Source organism: Hirsutella rhossiliensis (genome assembly GCF_020360975.1).
Source record: "Hirsutella rhossiliensis strain HR02 chromosome Unknown scaffold00003, whole genome shotgun sequence".
NCBI classification, from domain to species: Eukaryota; Fungi; Ascomycota; class Sordariomycetes; order Hypocreales; family Ophiocordycipitaceae; genus Hirsutella; species Hirsutella rhossiliensis.
In genome coordinates, this window is record NW_025408669.1 from 6,531,096 (window position 1) to 6,551,050 (window position 19,955).

General features: G+C 59.3%; 8 protein-coding genes across 8 annotated transcripts; 5 read left to right on the top strand and 3 right to left on the bottom strand.

Annotated features, from left to right (window-relative positions):
• Positions 1 to 203: 203 nt before the first annotated feature.
• Positions 204 to 869, bottom strand: HRG_03935 (uncharacterized protein; the record flags this gene model as incomplete). The annotated part of the gene is made up of 2 exons (XM_044862406.1): positions 204 to 673; positions 728 to 869. The coding sequence occupies 2 exons, from the start codon at positions 867 to 869 to the stop codon at positions 204 to 206; spliced, it is 612 nt and encodes a 203-aa protein (XP_044723432.1).
• A 3,622-nt stretch (positions 870 to 4,491) lies between these two features.
• HRG_03936 (ZIP zinc transporter domain-containing protein) lies at positions 4,492 to 6,176 on the top strand (the record flags this gene model as incomplete). Its single annotated transcript, XM_044862407.1, has 3 exons — positions 4,492 to 4,561; positions 4,629 to 4,759; positions 4,809 to 6,176. The coding sequence occupies 3 exons, from the start codon at positions 4,492 to 4,494 to the stop codon at positions 6,174 to 6,176; spliced, it is 1,569 nt and encodes a 522-aa protein (XP_044723433.1).
• Positions 6,177 to 6,817: 641 nt separating this feature from the next.
• Positions 6,818 to 8,373, bottom strand: HRG_03937 (C2H2 transcription factor (TFIIIA); the record flags this gene model as incomplete). Its single annotated transcript, XM_044862408.1, has 2 exons — positions 6,818 to 8,229; positions 8,292 to 8,373. The coding sequence occupies 2 exons, from the start codon at positions 8,371 to 8,373 to the stop codon at positions 6,818 to 6,820; spliced, it is 1,494 nt and encodes a 497-aa protein (XP_044723434.1).
• Positions 8,374 to 8,740: 367 nt separating this feature from the next.
• On the top strand, positions 8,741 to 9,370 carry HRG_03938 (RNA polymerase rpb6 domain-containing protein; the record flags this gene model as incomplete). Its single annotated transcript, XM_044862409.1, has 4 exons — positions 8,741 to 8,778; positions 8,834 to 9,097; positions 9,156 to 9,275; positions 9,334 to 9,370. The coding sequence occupies 4 exons, from the start codon at positions 8,741 to 8,743 to the stop codon at positions 9,368 to 9,370; spliced, it is 459 nt and encodes a 152-aa protein (XP_044723435.1).
• A 1,605-nt stretch (positions 9,371 to 10,975) lies between these two features.
• On the top strand, positions 10,976 to 11,397 carry HRG_03939 (uncharacterized protein; the record flags this gene model as incomplete). The annotated part of the gene is made up of 2 exons (XM_044862410.1): positions 10,976 to 11,053; positions 11,104 to 11,397. The coding sequence occupies 2 exons, from the start codon at positions 10,976 to 10,978 to the stop codon at positions 11,395 to 11,397; spliced, it is 372 nt and encodes a 123-aa protein (XP_044723436.1).
• Positions 11,398 to 12,059: 662 nt separating this feature from the next.
• HRG_03940 (putative esterase domain-containing protein) lies at positions 12,060 to 13,084 on the top strand (the record flags this gene model as incomplete). The annotated part of the gene is made up of 3 exons (XM_044862411.1): positions 12,060 to 12,731; positions 12,825 to 12,929; positions 13,001 to 13,084. The coding sequence occupies 3 exons, from the start codon at positions 12,060 to 12,062 to the stop codon at positions 13,082 to 13,084; spliced, it is 861 nt and encodes a 286-aa protein (XP_044723437.1).
• A 340-nt stretch (positions 13,085 to 13,424) lies between these two features.
• Positions 13,425 to 15,862, bottom strand: HRG_03941 (docking domain of afi1 for arf3 in vesicle trafficking; the record flags this gene model as incomplete). The annotated part of the gene is made up of 4 exons (XM_044862412.1): positions 13,425 to 13,844; positions 13,904 to 15,142; positions 15,200 to 15,427; positions 15,494 to 15,862. 4 exons carry the CDS (start codon positions 15,860 to 15,862, stop codon positions 13,425 to 13,427), a joined length of 2,256 nt encoding a protein of 751 aa, XP_044723438.1.
• A 1,300-nt stretch (positions 15,863 to 17,162) lies between these two features.
• On the top strand, positions 17,163 to 18,152 carry HRG_03942 (EF-hand-like domain protein; the record flags this gene model as incomplete). The annotated part of the gene is made up of 5 exons (XM_044862413.1): positions 17,163 to 17,165; positions 17,302 to 17,367; positions 17,422 to 17,532; positions 17,579 to 17,672; positions 17,734 to 18,152. 5 exons carry the CDS (start codon positions 17,163 to 17,165, stop codon positions 18,150 to 18,152), a joined length of 693 nt encoding a protein of 230 aa, XP_044723439.1.
• Between the last annotated feature and the right edge of the window lie 1,803 nt (positions 18,153 to 19,955).

Sequence of the window (19,955 nt, forward strand, 5' to 3'; positions counted from 1 at the left end):
GTGTCATCGTTCTGAATGAGGCCCGCATGGAGCACGCGTGCTCTCAGATATCCATTTTCTTATTTGCAGTCTCGAAACGTTTCCTCCATCGCCCAGCCAGCCATTAAGGGGCTCGTAGCCGTTGCGGCTCACCACTGGCATCCCATTTTCCTTGTCCTTCCTCTCGCGAGCAATATACAGAATGGCTGATTATGATGCATATTTTACACAACAAATACGCCGACAAAAAGGGCACCAACAAGAGACGCCACGGCAAAGGCAGCGCCAAACGGAGCGGCGTTTCGGTCTCCAGCGCCCCTTACCGCGGTGCCTGACGAGACCGAGGGTGCCGACGTCGTGGACGCCGCGCCCGAGGGTCTCGATGTGGCGCCAGTCGTCGGAGACGCGGTTACCGAGGAGGCACCCGGAGGAGGCGTGGTCGGCTTCGCAACGCCGGACGGGCAGTGCCAGTGGTCCTTGTGCGGGACACAGGACGACTGGGCATCGTGGTCGTGGTCGTCGTGGTCGTCATGGCCATGGTCATGGTCATCGTGGTCGCCACCCTGAGGAGGAGGAGTAGTCGGCTTCGGCACCCCAGACGGGCAGTGCCAGTGGTCGCCGTGAGGCTCACACGACTTGGCCGCCTCGTCGCTGGGGCTGGCGGGGCCGGCGGTGGAAGTAGCATGGCAGTGCCCTGCTCCCGCTGATCAGGACTGGCTTCATGATGCCGGGTTCGGTAAACACTCACAGTGGTCACCATGTGGCTCGCAGACGCCAGATCCCGTCGGCGAGGGGGGCAGCGTCTTGGAGGTCGGGGCCGCTGTCGGCTCCTGAGGGACGGCGACGGCCAGGCCCAGCAGGCCCAGGGAAACCCACGACTTGAAAAGCATCGTTACTGGTATTGCAAACGAAGGCGGTGGGGAGGCGAGGCTAGAGGCTGTGAGTAGAGAGAGAGAGAGAGAAAGAAAGAGAGAGAGAGAGAGAGAGAGAGAGAGAGAGAGAGAGGGCTGCTACGGCGTGACGGGACAGGGGAACGCACGGCTGTTTATATATTGTACGCATGCACAGGGGATGGACGGGCCATGGCCGACGCAGATGGTCTGGGGCGGGCTTCCTAGTCGTAGCAAGGATTCTATGGGGCGGCCCTGGTTTTGCAGGTGCAGAGGCTGTCATTTTGAGCCATTTGAATGTGCATGCCGTTGGTTGGTGATGAAGCGCGAGGATCAGACCCCTGGCCATGACACGCTGGGCCAATGAGGAGCTGGTGAGAACCTCTTCGGCCATCAAGCAGCCGTGCAGAAGCAATGGAATCTGTCTATGTCTTTCCCCGCTCGTCTACCCACTCATGGTTTATTATTGGAGTCTACCCAGACGCCTTGCGTTGGTGGCGGCAGGCTGTTTTATTCTTGTCCCTGGCCGTCTTCGTGTTGGGGTCGCGGGAGCAACCGACGGGCCGTGGTCCCAACGGAAACTGCTGTGCTTCCTCGAGCTGGTATGAAAACGGGGATGCTCGGGGGGGCCCGCTGGGTGTCTGTCCTTGGACTAAGAAAATCTGCCGCTTTGAGGAGGCAGAGGCAGCCCCTTTGCCAACTTCCCACTGCAGAATTCCCGCGGCAGACGTTGCTGAAGACAGGGTTGGATGGTCGAACGGCCCATGCATGCCTATATACAGTACAGTACATGCTGTACATATTCAATATATGCAGACGTGGTCTTCCGGGCGAGGCCGGGCCTGGAGGGGACATGGGTTGATGCGCGTTGAAGCCTTGTGCTGTCTGTTCAGTTACAGTACATGCCGTGGTGTGCTCGTACGACATGAAGGATCCGAAGCAGGTTTCCGGCAAGACGACACTGACTCACGAGCAGCCAGCAGCAGGGCACCGAGGCCACGGCAGCCCAGGCAGGGCCCCAGGTTGACAAACATGTGGGCATGCATTCGTCCCCGTATCGTGTCTCTACGAGGACGTTCCTTGCACCGACGCAGCCACCGATCAAAGGCCCTCAAGGTGCATGGCTGCGGCTTGCCGGTGCCTTGGTGGAATTAGGACCCAGATGACAGATGTGGCTCGGGCTAAACAAGGCCGACGGCGGGCGAAGACGAGGCAGGGTGGACTCGGTGGAGAACCCTGATGTCGCACTCCTGCTCCCTCCCACCGGGGTCCGCAAAAAGGTGAGACGCCAAGACTTGGATTCGCAGTCTCTCTCCGTCCCGCTCTTGGTCTCTTCCTGTTCGGGTGAGCCGTTCCGGGACGGTCAAGGCCGGCGACCCTGCGGGTTTCTTCGGAGCGGAGAGCGAAGCCGCCAAGGTGCGAAGATGGATGGATGCATGTTGAACATCAGGATTGGGCTTTCTTTTGAAAATTGAAGGGAAACAGTCGGGGCCCAGCTGACAGCATCACGACGAACCCGATCCTGGTGTGTATTTGGTTGAAGCAGAGCTCTCGAGGTCTTCTACTCGCTGCCATGCGGACCTGTCCAAGCCCTCTCTGATGAGACATCGTTGGCTGTCTTGACGGCAGCCCGTCACATATACCTGGCCCGTTTCACAGAAGCGACTTGCCGGCGCCGAGGCCATCTTCCGCTCCCTTGCTGCTGCCGGAAGCACCAACCCTGATGCCAGCTCCCGAGTCCGTGACCCTCGGCAAGGCCACGACGCGTGCTCAGCCCGTGCTCGTTGACGATTTTTTTTTTCATATCGTAGCTCGCCTTCGATTATCTGGGATTCGAGGAATCTAAGTGCAGACGTAACTTGGATATTTTGACGATATTGTGGTATTCAAAGGGGGGATAATCCGGACAGGAAGCACTGCGACGGGTTGTTTGATGGATAGATTCTTGAGCCCTGCCGCCTCCTCCGAACAAGATGTATAAACTGGGGGACCCGCCGATGCTCGTCGACATCGGCTACCTTTGATCTGAGCGTTTTTTTCTACATCGAAAGCAGGGAAATTCCGTGCTTAAATCATCCGACATATTTTCTCGCTGGTTTACCTTACATGCTGCCCTCGTAGCGCTGTGCGGGGACCCCGGAGATGCCCCGGCGATTACGGCGCGGGGCAACAAGGCCGGGTCCGGAAGGCGCGCGGCGACGGTTTTTTCTTTCTTTTTGGCCGGGCGCGCCAAAGGAGCCAGCCAGGCCAAGGAACAGGTGCGACGTGAGGAGAGGGACAAGATTCGCTGGCCTCTCTCGTAGAGCCGCGCCCGGTGGAAGGGAAAAGGAGGTCGGGCAAGCAAGCTTTTGACGAGAGCGGGACCACGAGACTCTTGGCGATGACGAGATGCCGGGGAGGAGACGAATGGCAGCGGTGCTGATGAAGAGGCGTCGGCCACGGCTCCACTGGGGATATATCGCATGGGACGATATAGATTGCAGTGTTCGTGGATGCCGCGGCACATGTTCACGTCATGGCTCCAGATGATGTAGGTACTCGTATGTAAGCACGTATAATGTAGGTACGATGCACGCCCTGTGGTGGTGACTATCAGCCGGCATGGGCTCGAATGAGATCTGAGACGGCACTCTGCCCCCGTCGAGCAGCTGATCAGTACGACAGGCCTGCGACGCATGGTTTGCTTGTTTTCAGCCTCCCGTTGTTCCGGCCCTTTGGCAGAGATGAGCCCGGCGGCCGCGATGAGGCGGGTCAGGGCCTCAGAGGAACGAAGCCGCGAGGGCCAGACGTTTGCCATCGGTCCAGCTGCTGTGTGTGTCTCTGTTTGCCGGCATCCATGGCATGCATGGAAAAGCTGTTCAGCCCGGATCCGTCGGAGGCAGAGGGAAAAAGCAACGACAGATGCTTGCCGGGGCTGCATGGCGTCCGAGGACCTTGATGGCCTGTTGCTGCCTCGCCTCAACAGATGGACGAGAATAGAACAAGGAGAATAATAAGAAGGGGGAAAAAGAACCGAAATGCCCCGTCTCTACCGTCTCTACCGTCTCTACTCTCTCTACTCTCTCTACGGACTCTACGGGGTATTTAGTATTTACTGCTGTTTCCCTCCTGCCCGCCAACTGCCTACTCGGGTTTAGTGCACCGCATCGTCGTCACCTCTGTCTGTCTGTACGGACTACGGAGTACCCACCTCGACTTCCACCGCTAGCGCCCGCCAGTCGACGACGCCTAACTGGTAAAACAACAACTACAAGCATCCTCGTCCAGTTCCCTCCTCCTATCCTCCTCCTCATTTTCCTACTCCTCCTCCTCTTCTTCTTCTTCGCAACCCTCCTCCCTTCATCCTCATCCCCGTCCTGTCTCTACTTCTCCCTCACGCGCCCACGAATCGCATTCCTAAGCAACCGATCTCTCCTCGGGCACTTGAGGCCTCGTCCTCGCCCTCGTCGTCGTCGTCGTCGTCGTCGTCGTCGTCGTCGTCGTCGTCGTGCCTCTCGACGACACCAGCGACCCATTGCCGACCTCTGCTCCCTGCCCTGCGCCGCCACGACCGCCCGCTCATGACACCGACACCAAACCTCCCTCCTCCTTCATAGACTCGTCTCGAGACTTGAAGCCCGTCATGGACCTCGTCGCAAAGGACCTCGACAATGACACCCGCGGGTGGATCATGTGCATTGTCAGCGGCATCGGTCCGTCTCTCATTGCTCATCTCCCGTAGCCATACACGCTGCTAACCTCTGCCTGCCTGCCCACCAGCCTGCGTCTTTGGAGCCTCTGTCATCTGCGTCGACGTCCTCGTCCGCTTCTTGCCAGGCAAGCATAACTTCCGCATCGAAGAGAGCAACGCCTTTCTGGCATGCTCCCTGAGCCTCAGTTTCGGCGTCATGGTACGTCGCAGCTTGCCCCCGAAACAATTTCCCCTCCTGACTCGTCCAGCTCTTCTCGTCGCTCTACAGCATGCTTCCCGAGTCAAAGGGCTACCTCAAGGACGAAGGCTGGGCCGACCAGCCCGCCGGCTTCGTCATGATGGCCTGCTTCATCGCCGGCTTCTTCGGCATCCAGGCCGTCTCGAGATTCCTCCATCAGTACATACCCTCCCACGTCGTCGACTGCGATCACTCCCACGACCAGCACCAGGCCGACATTGCATCCAATACTTCTCGACAGCCCTCGAGGACCAGCCGCGCCCGACGACGACTCTCCCGCACCCGCTCCCCCCATTTTGCCGCCAAGGACGCCTCGCTTGCGACCGCAGAGAACGGAGCTGTTTGTCCCTCCGAGTCGACGCCCCTGCTCGACCCGGACCGGGACGAGCCCACGAGCCTCTCTGAGAGGCATGCCACCGTCCTGCACGATGAGATGTCGGAGCGCCCCATCAACGGTCGAGAGCGCGCAACCACGACCGACGCCACCCTCACCCGCCGGCCCTCCATGTACGATGTCCAGAAGCGCGTCATTTCCTTTGTCAAGGACACCAAGTGCAACTGCGACGAGGAGGGTCGATGCTATGGATACACGGATCCCTGTGCCCAGGAGTGCTTCAAGCACCTGTCGACGCGCTCCACAAACGGCTCGCGCCACTCGACCTTGCTCCGCACCACGACCGGGCCCTTTTATCCCTCGGCCGGCTCTGTCTTCCACGGCGGCCAAGACTACGACCAGCACGACGCCCCGGAGCCCATGAGCCCCAAGTTCCGCACCAGCCGGGCGGCGTCGCGCGATCCCCTCGACACCACCGAGGAGCCGCACGCCTGCGGCAGGCATTCCCCGGTCCCCACGGACGAGGGCGACGTCGAGGCTCAGCACCATCATCATGTGCCTACCAACGCCTTCCTGTCCATCGGCCTGCAGACCTCCATTGCCATTGCCCTGCACAAGTTCCCCGAGGGCTTCATCACCTACGCCACCAACCACGCCAACCCGACGCTCGGCTTCAACGTCTTCATGGCCCTCTTTGTGCACAACATCACAGAGGGATTCGCTTTGGCCCTACCCCTGTACATGGCCCTTGGCTCGCGCTGGCGCGCCATGCTCTGGTCCTCGCTCCTCGGCGGCCTGTCGCAGCCCATTGGCGCCGCCGTCGCCGCATTGTGGTTCAAGCTGGCCCAGCGCACCCACCTGACGCCCAACGCCGTCGCCTACGCCTGCCTCTTCGCCGTCACCTCGGGCATCATGGTCAGCGTCGCCCTCCAGCTCTTCGTCGAGGGCCTCAGCCTCAACCACAACCGCAATCTGTGCATCTTCTTTGGCTTCATCGGCATGGCTCTGCTGGGCCTGAGCAACGCCCTGTTTGCTGGGCACTGAGACCTGGCTTCCCTCCACCTCCACCCGCCCCCCGAGTCGGCGTTCCTATTCTTGGTGATTGTTGATGACGCTGCTGTAGAAGATGCGGCCATTGTATGACGAGCCTTGTTTGCGTCTTCTATTTTGTTTGTTTTTTGACACTCCTTTTTGAAACCCCCTGATTTTGGGCGCGGGTTTATAGACGAGGCGCGGAGTCTTGTGGGGTTTTCTGGGTCGCTGCAATGACGGCGAGGGCTCATGTCCATGTCCTCGCACTCTTCATGAATTCTGGATTGGGATGGGATGAGATGGGATGGGAAATGGGTTATGGCCAATGTTCACGATACAGGCATTAGCAGTATCATCATTCTGATTGTTGGTGTTTGTTTTGGACAGGAAAAACAGGCCTAGAACCTGAGCGAAGCATAAAAAGGGGCAGCTGTTGGCAATATCCGCCGACCGAGCCATGCATTCATCTACTGTCGTGACGCTTCTCGCTTCATCATCATTGTACCCTGCCCCTCGCGCCCCGGACTACACGGCGCACTCACTGCAGCCGGGGCCTCACTGTATACGCATCCCTTTCCATGTCAAACCCACGTAGACCAGCTGGACGCATCGGGGTATTCTTCAAAGGTGACACCAGTCATGGCAAGACCGTCCTAGGGCCCTGCCAGGGCGGGATCGATGGTAGGGCCCGAGGCGTGGTCAGGCGGCGGGTCGCGGGCCAGCAACAGAATGTTGGCCTCGTCGTCGAGCCACTCGTCGCGCAGCGGGCCGTAGTCCATCTGCGCGGCAAAGATGTCGTCCTGGGCCATGTCGGCGGGCCAGGCCGGCTGTGCGGGGTGGTTCTGCTCAAAGGCAGGGCGGGCAGGGGCCTGGGCCAGCAGCGACGTCGGGTCCGCCGGGTCGTGGTCTCTGGCCAGGTGCACGTCGAGGTCGTGATAGCGGATGAACATGTCGTCGCAGTGGGGGCAGGGGATGGTGTGCTTGGCCTGGTTGGCGGCGCCCGACAGGTCGTCGACAACGTCGGGCGCATTGCCGGCCGGCCTCGACATCCGGGTCCGCACGTGGCCGAGGTGGAGGAAGCGCACGTGGTCCTCGAGCCCCGCCTTGGAGCCATACTTGGCACCGCAGCCGTCGCTGTTGGACCAGCCCTCAAAGTCGGGCCCGGCCAGGGCCGCCTCCCCGCAGACGAACCGGACGCCCTGGTGGGCGGTGCGGATGTGGACCTTGAGGTTGGATTTTTTGGTGAATTTCTTGCTGCAGCCGTCGAAGGTGCATGCGTGCGTCTTGCGCTCCTCGACCGACTTTCCTGAGTGGTGCGTCTCAATGTGCTGCTCGAGCTCGTAGCGCGACGACGACTTGTACTCGCAGAAGATGCAGTCCTGGTGCTCCTTCTTGAGGTGCTCCTGCAACAGCACCTCGGTCGTGAACCCGACCCGATTCTCAGTCCCCTCCTCGGCCGCCTTCAGACCGCATTCTGTGCACCAAAACTTGATTTCGCCGTGCAGCTTGTCAAAGTGTCGCTTGAGCCTCGACTTGGTGCCAAACGCCTCGGTGCACGACGGGTCCGGGCACTCGTGCGCCGGCATGTCCAAGTGTTCCTTGCGGACATGCTTGTGCAGCGTCTCCTTTTTCCGGAAGCTCTGCCCGCAGTCGGAGCAGCGGAAGCGGTCTGCACCCTCGTGGACCGCCTGGTGGCGGTTCAGGCGCGTGCCCGTGACGAAGCTCTTGCCACAGCCCTCGCGCTGGCAGACGTACTTGCGTTCGTGGGTGTGCACCGCCTTGACGTGCTGCTTCAGGTGCTTGTCCTCGATGTAGTCCTTGTCGCAGCCCTCGTACGGGCACTTGAAGGGGCGTGAGTTTGTGTGCGAGTTGAGGTGGTCTCGGAGGCGGGCGGGGCGGTTGAAGGTCTTGGGGCAGCCCGGCCAAGTGCAGGCCAGAGTCTTGAGGTCTGAGGGGAACTTTGGTCTGGGCGTGGTGGCTGTTGTGACGGGGGTTTCTGCATCTGGCTCTGGGCTTGGGGTGCATATGTAAGACGACGCGGCCTCGTCATCGCTGTCTTGCATGTCTGGCACCGTCGAGTCAGCGGAATCATGTCATTTTCGCTGTCTCTTGGCCAGGCTCTCGTACATGGGCTGTCGCCCTGTGGCAAGTGCTGCCTCTTAGACGGCGAGGCCCCAGGCGGCTCGTCGGCTGCGCTGCGTTTGCCCATTGCGTGCCGTGATTCACTGCACGTCTACGAGCCTGTACAGGTTGGCAGTTTGATGGAGTGGTGGCAGAATGAGTGAGCAACGAGAATCAAGGCGGTGACCAGAACTTTTTACGGGTCGGTGACGACCCACCAGCCCGGTGAGGGCCGGTGAAGTCACCACCAGTCCAGGAAACCCACCCCACCTGCCGGTACGAGAGCGCTTCGGCGAAGCCACGGTAAAACCTTTTGGAGCTCGCGACAGGGCGACAATTTTTTCCCCTTCCCCAACTAACCTCCCTGGCCAAGCTGCGCAACCACCGCTGGCCCAGTCGACAATCTCCTAGGCTGACAAGTCTTCTCGTCGCGGCATCTTTCCACCGTTCCCAGCATGTCTGACTTTGGCGACGACGATGTCGGCGCAGGCGGGTATGCTTCGCGTTCCACGGATTGCGAAGTCTCGGCTGACATGGTGTGGTTGCAGCGATGAGCCCATGCTGGACGAGGACGTGACGGAGTTTTACGACCCCGAGGTCGCCGAGGGCGAGGACGAAGAGCACGCCGCCAACGGCGAAGACCAGGACAACGTCGTCGTCTCGGGAGATCCGTCGGCGGCCGCCAACGCTCTCAAGGGCGGCGACAGGGCGGTCAAGGACAAGAAAATCCCCGAGAGCGAGCGCACGACGACGCCGTACATGACAAAGTACGAACGGGCGCGCATCCTGGGCACGCGCGCTCTGCAAATCAGGTACGCATGCGTGAGGACGACTGCACGCGCGCGAAGCGGCTGACATGCTGGGGGGCAGTATGAATGCGCCGGTGCTCGTCGACCTCGAGGGCGAGACAGACCCGCTGCAGATTGCCATCAAGGAGATGCGGGAAAAGAAGATCCCGCTGATTGTGCGGAGATATCTCCCCGATGGCTAGTACGTGATTCTCCGGACAACATGGGGGAGCTTTGAAAGCTGACACTGGGGCACTTAGCTATGAGGACTGGACATGCGAGGAACTGCTGCAATGAGCTGATATGGAGAGGGATGGGTGGGCTGATGGGGGGACGCGCGTGTGCGGCATTGCAGCCTTGGGTTGCCATGGAGCAAACCCGTCGTCCATGCGTTGCCCTTTTCTGCCATTGCTCTTGTGCATCGTGTGGAAATGATATCTCGGACGAGTCACTTGTCATGCATGAGCGCGGAGTTTTTCGGAATTTGATTATAAAAAAAAGAGCGAGCAGTTTGTTCTCGTAAGGGGACTGCACGCTGCCGACGGTAGTTGATGGCTCGTCACGATGCGATGGCTCGTCATGATGCCAGAGCAGCCATTGGGTGCGAGGCGGAAAGGACTGAGTCACGATGCTTGGGGGGTCATAGAAGATGCAAAGAAGGGGTGTTTTTATTTTCTGAAGAAGCTGCCAGGTCTTTGCGATGATAGAGTGTGGCTGGCAATGAAGCAGTAAGGCCTGTTCTGCTCGTGCGAGCCGTTCCTCCAGCGGACTGGGTGCAAGATTAGCCGTCTGAGGGTCGTGATGGATGGAGTGGCGTTGGTAGAGCAGGTCATGCGGCTGTGCAGGGTGTTGGCTCCAGCCTCGTGTCCTCTTTGTACGAGACCAACGGCCGGCCAATTGATGGATTGGCGGCCGGCGTTTACTTGCACCATCTGCGCATCAGGCCACCTGGATGGTCGGCATGCTGAGATTAGGATCAGGCTGGCATCGGTGAGAGGACGGGTCGAGGTGTGTTGAAATGAGGATGAGCGTGTGGCGTGACATCACGGGCCACTAACTAGACCCTGCCATGCCACTCTGAGCTGCTTTACTGTCTTCCTCTCTTTACCCTCTGTTTGACCCGGGGGGGAAGGGGGGATGCTAGCGTGATGCAGGACCGGCAGCTCTCACTCCCCAGGCACCAAATCTTCTTCATCTTGACCAGGCGCATCATCAGTTCACGGTCACGCGCCCGCCGTGGACGATGAATTGCCAGCCGCCCCAGAGCTTCAAGTCTAGAGCTTCAAGTCGCTTGATTGGCGCGGAGGACACGGGGAAACGATGACGTCGAATGGAGACAAATGCCTAAAACAGCCGCGACCCCACTCCCCCCGTCTCAATGACGGCTCATCACGAGTGAAAAGACTATCGTGATTCATGGACGCCAGCACGGACTTGCCCATGTATCCCCACGCCCTGTCTACGCTGTGCCATGTACTTACTCACCCACCTCGAGAGCAGTGCAAAGGCCGGAAGGCGTGGAAGAGCCGTTGATCCCCCTCCATTCTCGGAGATTCCCAACGGATCCATGCAGCCAAACGGGATGAACCATCCACCAGCACTGCGTTCGGGCAATGGAAGGGGGCGTTGTTTGATTCGCCCGTCTCGCCGTCAAGCCCGTCGTCATAATCTACTCGGACCAGCAAACACGCTGTCTGGCGGTGCCCAAATCTTACACACGCCAAAGACAGCCGAACCCAATCAAGAGAGAACAGCAGTCTGTTCAGCCATATCTTTTATTCTTACCCATCCATTGCCATCAGCTGCCCCCAGCCTCCCGAGAAAAAAACATCACCACCCCTTCCTCGTCCACCGACGACGAGCACACTTAGCTCCACGCGCAAAAGACGAAAAGCAGTCGTCATGAAGGTCTCGACGTTCCTCGTCGCCGCCGCCTCGGCCGTGTCCGCCTCTCCCGTCGACAAGCGTGCGCTCGGAGGTGTAAGTCGACCCCTATTCATCATGGAAAGCGTCCTGACTCTCCTCTCCAGCTCCTCATGTGCACCGGCGCCAACGCAACCGGCACGTGCAAGCACCAAGTCTACGAGCTCAACAAGTGCGTCCAGCTCGAGGCGCCCTTTTACCACAACACCAGCACCTTTGCCCCCGACGGCGAGTCCTTCAGCTGCTTCCCGCGCGTCACCAACTGCGGCGCCATCTGCACGAGCCCCACGGGCTGCACCTTTGGCGCCGTCAACTTTACCTACGAGCACAAGTTTGACCTCGGCGCCATCAAGTGGAACACGCTCATTGCCAGCTTCGACTGCCTCCCCAATCGAGCTTGAGCTTTTTCCACGACACTGATGGTTCAACTCCCATCACAGGACACCTCCCTCTAATCCCACCCACCTTGATGCCTAATGAATGCCCTCCCCGTTCTCCTAAGAAATGCGTCGCCCAGGCCGAGCCTCGGCCGAGTGCTTTGGCGGCAAGCACGGAAACAACGGAATGCCGTTTTGTACATACACAGAGAAGGCGTCGGACTGGAAAATGTACATACATCCTTGCTCACTTGAGTAGCCTACGGTACTGCCCATACCTACCATTGTCCACTGAGCTTCGCTACCAATTGCGTCTCCCCTGTGTCGCGTGAGCTTGGAATTGACGCCAGCAGTCAGCACCGAGACGCAACACAATCCCACACGCGTACAATTCCAAGCTCAGGTTAGATCAGTAATCGCAAATGGGCAGTCCAAGTCGGAACTCGACCTCAACCGCCATGGTGGGGCAAAACGGCCGAGTGATGTCATCGCAACCCGTCGCAACCCCCACCTCCATCTCCACATCTTGAACCCCGCCATCATCTAATACGTACCATCAGCCATCACCACTCACCACCGCTCGGCACCGAATCCTTAATGGCCGTCGTCGACGACTTCTTCCAGCCTTCTCGCCACGCCCCGTTCATAGCACCCAGCTCAAAACCCCGCCGCCACCACCCGTCACCATGGCCTTCACCACAAACGCCACCATCGCCGCCTTTGGCGGCCGCCTGCTCAAGCTCACCCACCAATCCACCACCACCTCGACCCCGATGAACCTCAACCTCTTCCTCCCCGCCTCCGCCGCCCCGAGCCGCCCGGCCCCGCTGCTCGTCTACCTCTCCGGCCTGACGTGTACCCCCGACAACGTGGCGGAAAAGGGCTTTCTGCTCGCCCACGCCGCGCCCCTCGGCCTCGCCCTGCTCTTCCCGGACACGTCCCCGCGCGGCACCGACCTGCCCGGCGAGCACGACGGGTGGGACTTTGGCAGCGCCGCCTCCTTCTACATCGACGCCGCCGCCGAGCCCTGGCGCAGCCATTACCGCATGGAGACGTATCTGACCGACGAGCTGCCGCGCCTCCTCTTCGACGCCTTTGCCGAGCTCGACAAGACCCGCGTCTCCATCGCTGGACACTCCATGGGCGGCCACGGCGCTCTCACCCTCGCCCTCAAGCATCCCGGCATGTACAAGAGCGTCAGCGCCTGGGCCCCGATTGCGAACCCCTCGCGCTGCCCGTGGGGGGAAAAGGCCTTTAGGGGATACCTCGGCGACGACCGCGAGGCCTGGAAGAAGCACGATGCCACCGAGCTGGTCAAGGCTTGGAAAGATCCCATCCTCAACTGCCTCATCGACATCGTATGTAGACTGATGCCGCTCCCCTGCTTCCTCTCTTCGCTCTACTGAGCCAGCGGCTGACGAGGATACGCTCTGCCCCATCAACAACCGCAGGGCACGGCCGACGACTTCTACAAGCAGGGCCAGCTGCTGCCCGAAAACTTCGAAAAGGCCGTCAAAGAGGCCGGTATTGAGGGTGTCAAGGTCCGCTACCAAGAGGTAAGAGCCCGCTATTGCCTGAGCAGTCGGGAGCGCCGCTGGGACTGACCCCGACTCTCCACTTGTCGCAGGGCTACGACCACTCTTACTTCTTCATCTCCACCTTCGGGGAGGACCACGTCAAGCACGCAGCCAAGGCCCTCGGCCTGTTGTAGTCAATGTACGGGGGAGCACGTATAAGTCGGCCGACCCCCTTGAAACCACGAAACATTTCTATGGCCAGCTGAGAGTAGTCCTTCCCCTGATTCCTCTATTCGCCCACCTGTATCCGATTCCATCGAGTCGAGCTACCGCCCAAAGCCAAACGCGCATGCATGAGTCGCTCCCGCCCGTACCCGTCCATAGGCCGTAAAACCTCGAATAACGAAAACGCCGTTCCCGATGTTGTCGACAAAGGAATCTGCCAGAGCAGAGTAGACTAAACACCAAGCACCGCAGAAGTATCAAGACGTCGCAGTGCCATATCCGCCTTGGAGCCACCGCATGCTCTGACATCTAACTGCTTCTCTTCTCCGACCCCACGCCCAAGCCATCCTTGCCAAGCTTGACCCGCATCTCAGCGTCCACCTCGCGCCGTAGCCGCTCAAACGCAAGCCGCTCGAAGCGGCTCAGGCCTCTCCACCAGTGTTGGCCCGCCTCGTGCTCCGCGATGCGTTCCAACAGCTCCGCCGTCTTGACCCGCACCTCGCGGTCCTTGTGGAAGAGCCCGAGAGCGACGTAAAAGAGCCCCGCGTGCGACTCGGGCGCCACGTTGAGAAGAAGGCATATTTCGTCGTACGAATGGACGTATCTGGAAAAGGTCAGGTAAATGTCCCGGCTCTGCGTTGGAGACAGGCGCTGTAGGCGAAGGCGGTCGTGCATGTGCGCCAGGTCGAGACCTTTGAGCGGCCGGACAGTGTAGATTTGGGCCAGGTCCTGCCAACAAATTAGTCTCCAAGCCAGGCGGGACCCTACACCGGCTGGCGCTCTCTCACCTGGATGTAGCTGTAGTAACTGCGCGTGTTGCGCCATCCTTCGATCCTCGTCACGTTGCCAGCCAGCTCCTTAAGCTTGGCTGCATCGTCCGCCCAGACATAGCCATGGCCGCTCGCCCCGGGAAGCGTCATCTCGTGGTCCTCACTCCCTATGTAGAGAGCACTTGCTCCGTAGACGCTTTCCTCCAGCTGGGCCGCGATTCTCGTAAACTTGAGCACCCAGTCGCGCCACTTGGCCCGGATAACTCGCTCCCCGTGCCTCGCGGCGATGCTCCTTAGGATATCTGTCATGAACACCGCGTCTCCCGTGAGATCCTGGTTGTTGTTCAAGGTGCCGCTGGCAATGGTCGCGAGCGTCGGGTTTTGCTGCTGGAAACAGGAGAGTCCCTCGGTGGCCGGCGAGGGATCGATTTTGCTGCTGATCTTGATGCGCCCGCTCGGCAAGTCGCAGAGGATATCCCACCACTCTGGATGATTCTCAAACGTCGGGTTGGTCACGCCGGCTATGAACCCCGGGACGTTGAGGAGATCGTCAATCTTGGTAAGGTCGGTGTAGGGGAACGCGTGGCGGGTGAAGCCTCGCAAAATTCCACCAGAGGCGAGTGCGCACGCGGCGAGGACCGCCTCGGCCACCTCGCCCGAGGGCATGTTGTGCCCCAGGAAGATGACGCGCTTCTGTGTCAGCAGTCCGTTAACGAGGACAATGATGGGATGCGTGCTGGTGCCGTTTGTCGTCAGATGAGGGTGCAGCGCAAAAGGCTGCGGCGACTTCGTGTGGGCCTCGGAAAAGTTTTGTATGAGCTTGATGAGGGAGAAATCCCCCACCGTCTCGGGCATGACGGCCGTGGGCACTTTGATGGGAATGGGAATGCCCTTGTACATGACCTTTGTTTCGAATTCGTGCGTGTCTCGTGGGACCGAGTAAATCGAGTGGCTGCCGCTCTCGATATGGGCTTTGGTGCCGGCTCTCGAGATGCCGGCCATCTTAGTCGGACTGCCGTCGTTGTGCGCGTCTGCAACGATCTCTCCCCTTTTTGAACCCAGGCGCATCTGGATCATCTGCTCAAACTTTTCGACAAAAAGATCCCTGTTATCGCTGGCCAGCAGCAGGTTTCTCTCTAGGATGCTGAGCTTGGGCATGAGCGACAAGTCCATGGCGTTGACGGCGTGGTACAGCATGGCGAGAGTCTCGGGCACAGGCGATTTAAAGTACTCTTCCAGGGCTAACAGCAGCAGGGGCTGGTCGGACACCAGACGTCAGCTTTCATGGCGGCAGAGGGAGGCGCGGCTACCCACCTTGTATATATGCAGAAAGGGGTGTCGTGTGCAAATTGCCATTGCTTTGACGATGGCGCCTCTCTTGACCGACTTGTCGTGCTTGGTGTTGACCAGATTCAGCACATGGATCAAGGGCGGTCCTTCACCACCTTCGGGCTCGCTATCCGTCGACTCATCGTCCAGGTCGTCGTCCAGGCCATCGTCCAGGCCATCGTCCAGGCCATCGCCGTCATCCTCGTCGGATTCCTCGGTGGCAACGCCTGCGGCGCGATCTTGCCGCCTCTTGCGCCTTCGTTTCCGTCGTTCTCTCGCCTGTTGCGATTCTTCCTCTTCCTCCTTGCTAGTGTCTTTGTGCAGGAAGAAGATGGTCCAGTCCTGGTTGCGAGCATGCGCCTGATCCGGCAGCATCAGCTCCGCCAACATATTCTCGTCGCCAGTGATTGCCACTGGGTACTGGTGCTCCATGACAGGGCCCCGATCGATATCGAAGGATGCGACGAGGATATACTCGACATGTTTTTCTGGCGAGCTGCGGGGATACTGCGATCGAAGCCTCCTCGAGGAGCGGGAATCGGCGTTGACGCGGCGCGAGGCCGAGATTGAGGAGTGCTGAGAGGCCGGCTCGAGGGAGGGCGTCTTGGACTTGGAGCTCGGGTCCGACGTACGGTCTGTGTCGGCCATGGGGAGCTGCGGCGACCTCGAGGGCCGCGAGGCATGTGATGTTTCGGAGGGGGGGCGAGACGAGAGGATCGAGGAGAGCGAGGTTCGGCGATTTGCCGATGAACCATTCGAACGGCCGCTAATACCAGTGTGTCGGGAAAGGTAGGGCAGGGCTGTGGCCATCATTGGGCGCTGGAGCCGGGTGCGAGACAACGGCCTCGCGGCCTTGAAGTGTCTCTCCCCGCAAGCTCGGGCACCGTGTCTCGGCTGTCGGGGAATCGAGTTTGGGGCCGGTGGGCGGCTGTCTGCAGAGCTCAATCGGCGGCGGGCGTGGGTCGACGATGCCGTGCAAGCGCCCTCGCGATGCTGGGGCCGATTGACGCGGTCTCAGCCGTCTTTGGTGGAGGAAATGTCCGTAGCGATGTGCGCAGACGGCGGGTGCGCAGACGGCGGCGACGTTGGTATGGTAGCCCCTCAGTGCGGGCAAACAGACAGGCCGGCCACGGTCGGTCGACGGACGTTTGGTGGCGCGAGGGGCAGTCATGAAACGGGGATGACTTGGATGAGATGAGATGCCGTGTTCCGTCAGGGGCCCCCTGATGGCAGATCCAGGACGGGAAGCATCGGAGCGTGAGTGGCCAGCCTGGCCCTTCCACTTCCACGAGGCTCCCCTACTACCTATCAGACTTGCCGCCTCCGATTGGCCGCTTTGACAAAGGTCGCTAAGGGCGCGCTAGCTGGTCCTGCCTAAGATGTTCGAGGAAGTAATACTTCTCACGCAGTTTAATAGCGCTTACCTACCTAGGTAGTTTAGCTCAGCCGTCGTTTCGCCGATATTCTGCCCTAGGACGCCCGGCTACGCGCCGTCCGACGTCCTGCCCCGCCCGGAGGGCTCCGTTTTCGTTCCCCTGGCACACCGGAGTGTCTTCTTCCGTTTCTACGTAGACCGCTTGTGGATCGCATAATCGACCCGCCATGTCTTAGCCTCGTCAAACAGCCACTGCGGCTCGTACTGTACTTCGTCCCTCCGCACGCGCCACACATCAGCCACAGGCCACCACACTAGACTCTTCAAGGCTCGCGTTGTCATGGTGGTGCTGATTGTTTACTTTCGTCACCACATGCCCATATTCAACCAACGCCTCACCCAAGCTGCCCACATCGGGAGAACGTCGAAATCGACAAAGCGACAAAGCTTGCTACCCTTTGAGAACATCAAGCTTCTTGATCATCTTCATCCCAGAAATCCACGCCGGGATCGTCGCGTTTCTTGGCCAACCGGCTGCTCCGCTTGTCCATAACGGCGGGGACTCGCATGACCATGGTAAAGAGCGCCGGCCAGCACCACTCCCTGCACGCATAAATGTACTAACAGACGTCATTTACAAGTCGGCCTCGACAGCATACAAGCCTTCCCCGCTGGGATACGGCTCCTCTCCCTCCCGCAACTCGCCCTTCAGACGAGCAGAATCACCCGCCGCGCCTGCGCCACTGAGAATCTCAACGCCGACTGCATCCCCGACCAAGTCTGCCCTGACAAACGGAACGTCGAGGTTTGGGAGCCCTAGCTCTCCGGCCAGCACGCACGCGAGTTGGACGCCGAGACCAGCGCCTATCGGATCCATGGCTTCGCCGCCGCCGCCATTGTCACCGTCACGGCCCGGGCCGCTGTCGAGGACGGCCACGTCGAGGTCGTTGGGAAATGGCAATGCGCTCTCACAGCTTCAGCCCGCGCAGGTCAGGACACTGCGCGACGGATTCCAAATCCTCGACCGAGACTGCGACGGCGTCGTCAACGGCGAAGACGTGGCCGACATGCTCAACCAGCTCGGTACGTGCCAACCAGCGTACGCGCTCGGGAGAAAGGCCCGCTAACAGGTGAATGCGGACAGGCTTGCCCAACGGCCCTTCTGACGTCGCCCAATTCTTCCCGTCCTCACGCCCACAGACAACTGCCCTGGCTGCCTTCTTGAATTCGTTGGCCGAGGTCCTCGCCGCGCTGTCGCCCAGTGCCGAGCTGGTGTCGGCCTTTTCCGCGTTTGACGACGACGACAGCGGCCAGGTCGACTGGGCAGAACTCCGAGAAGCCGTGCTGAGTACGGCGCCGGAGCCCGGGGAGCGCGCTCTGACGGCTGCCGAGGTGGACAAGGTCATGAGCGGGTTTACGGGCCGTCGGGCATTCAACCGCAACATGAATGCTCAACTGGGCGCCAAGAAGGGCGAGGTGTTTAAATACCAAGAGTTTGTCAGCTCCATAATGGGGTCTAACGTCGGCACCGAGGGCGGGTCTCCTGGGAGCTTGGATGATTGATGAGAGGACTTTTACCGGGGCGAATTTCGTGGCCGATTCATCGCATTACTTCTTGGAGTGGCTACCAGTTGCTGGTCAGGGTACTTGGATTAGATGCTCGTGCTTGGCCTGGTAGGTGAGAGTAGTGTTGACGCGCACGACATGGTGTTTTTGTCTGGCGCAATTTTTCATAGCCACCTCTCAAGGAAGCAAGCGCTGTTGTGCGCTTCGTTGCATTGACCTACCCGTTGATCTTGGTGTGGGGCCACAGCAGCCCAACTAAGTGTCTTCGCCACTTAGTTGGCCCAAAAAATCCGGCACAGCCCAAAAAATCCGGCACAGCAGGGTCCTCAATTTGGGGTGCAAAATCAAGGGAAATTCTACGCTTCGCTTCATGGTGCCGTCAATGCGACTTCAAATAGCTAAAATATACATGTGATCAATAGCTGCGGATCACCTAAAGACGCAAGTAACAACGAAAAGTGAAAAAATCACGTCTTTGGGCCTATTTAGGAGCTGCCGCCTTCCAGTCGAAGAGATAGGAAGACCGCGTTTGTGAGTCCAAATAGACGTATTATGTAGTAATTTCGCCTGTTGTGCGTCTCTGAGAGCTATTTTATCCATACCTGTGTTCCTGGAGCGTCTGCTGTATCTTGTTGGACGATCGGGTGCGCGGTCGAGGGCATGGTGTATCGACTACCGCTTCAACCGCTGCTAACGGCGGCGATGAGGTATATTCTCTTGCGTGTCGAGTAAATTGTCCTCGTCTTCATCGTCGGCGCCATCCTCACTATGTTTGTCAAGATCGAGGCCTGTGAAATAGACGGTATCGTCACTGCCGGGCAACGACGACATATCTGTAAGTGGGCGAGGTCGGGTCGCTGCGCGCGCCTGACATCTCTGGCGGAGTTATTTCTCTTCGTGGTATCATAGAAAAGGATTCCTTGGATGGCTCTTTGAGCTCCCGCATGAGGGTATCGCAACTTTGCTCCAGAGTGTAGAACTCAACGTCTCGTCCCGTAAACTCTAGCCAGGGCTTAAAGTTCAATGTCTTGACTCTGCCATTGACTAACTGCTTCTTCCCGACTTTATAGTCTTCTCGGATCTTCTGCATCTCTCCACGAACTCGTTTAAGATGCATCCTTATCTCCTGGCGCGTTTGAAGCCGGGTTTGCTTTGCCTGGAGCTCCTCATACTCCCGGGTGATGTCGGCCATGCTGGAGCTCGTGATAAACTCTCCGCGCGGCCTGACAATCTTGCCTCTCTTCATTCGATTCGCATACGCCTGGGTTCGGCTATTCTTATCGCTGACTATGCCCTGGGAATGTGACGCCATCGCGATAGACTCGGTGTTCACTTTCGCAAGAACCCGCAAGTTTTCTCGTGATGGCGAGCTCATGAGGGCCCATACCGTTGCCGGATATCATTGAGGGCATCCGCGGCGACTTGGAAACGCGTCTCCGAGGGTAGGAGCGAGGCGTATGCAGGATTGATCGGCTGCTGTTGTCGTAGCTGCTCGTGGAGGATCTTGGTGATCACCGGCGCTGGGTCGACAGGAAAGAGGCCTGTTTTTCAAATGCCGCCATAATGTTATGCCGCGTGAAGCCAGCCTCATATACGTCCTGAAAAGCTGTGAGGAAGTTGACCCGCGAAAATGATATGTTGCCTTCTGCGAGCGACTTCCGAAGCGCTTTCTGATGTGCTGACTTTAGTGGCTGGAATACCCCAACATCAAGCGGCTGCATGAGGTGGGTGGAATGTGGAGGAAAATAGCAATGATGATATCAAACTTGATACAATACTCAGCAAAGTCAAGGGTGGTAT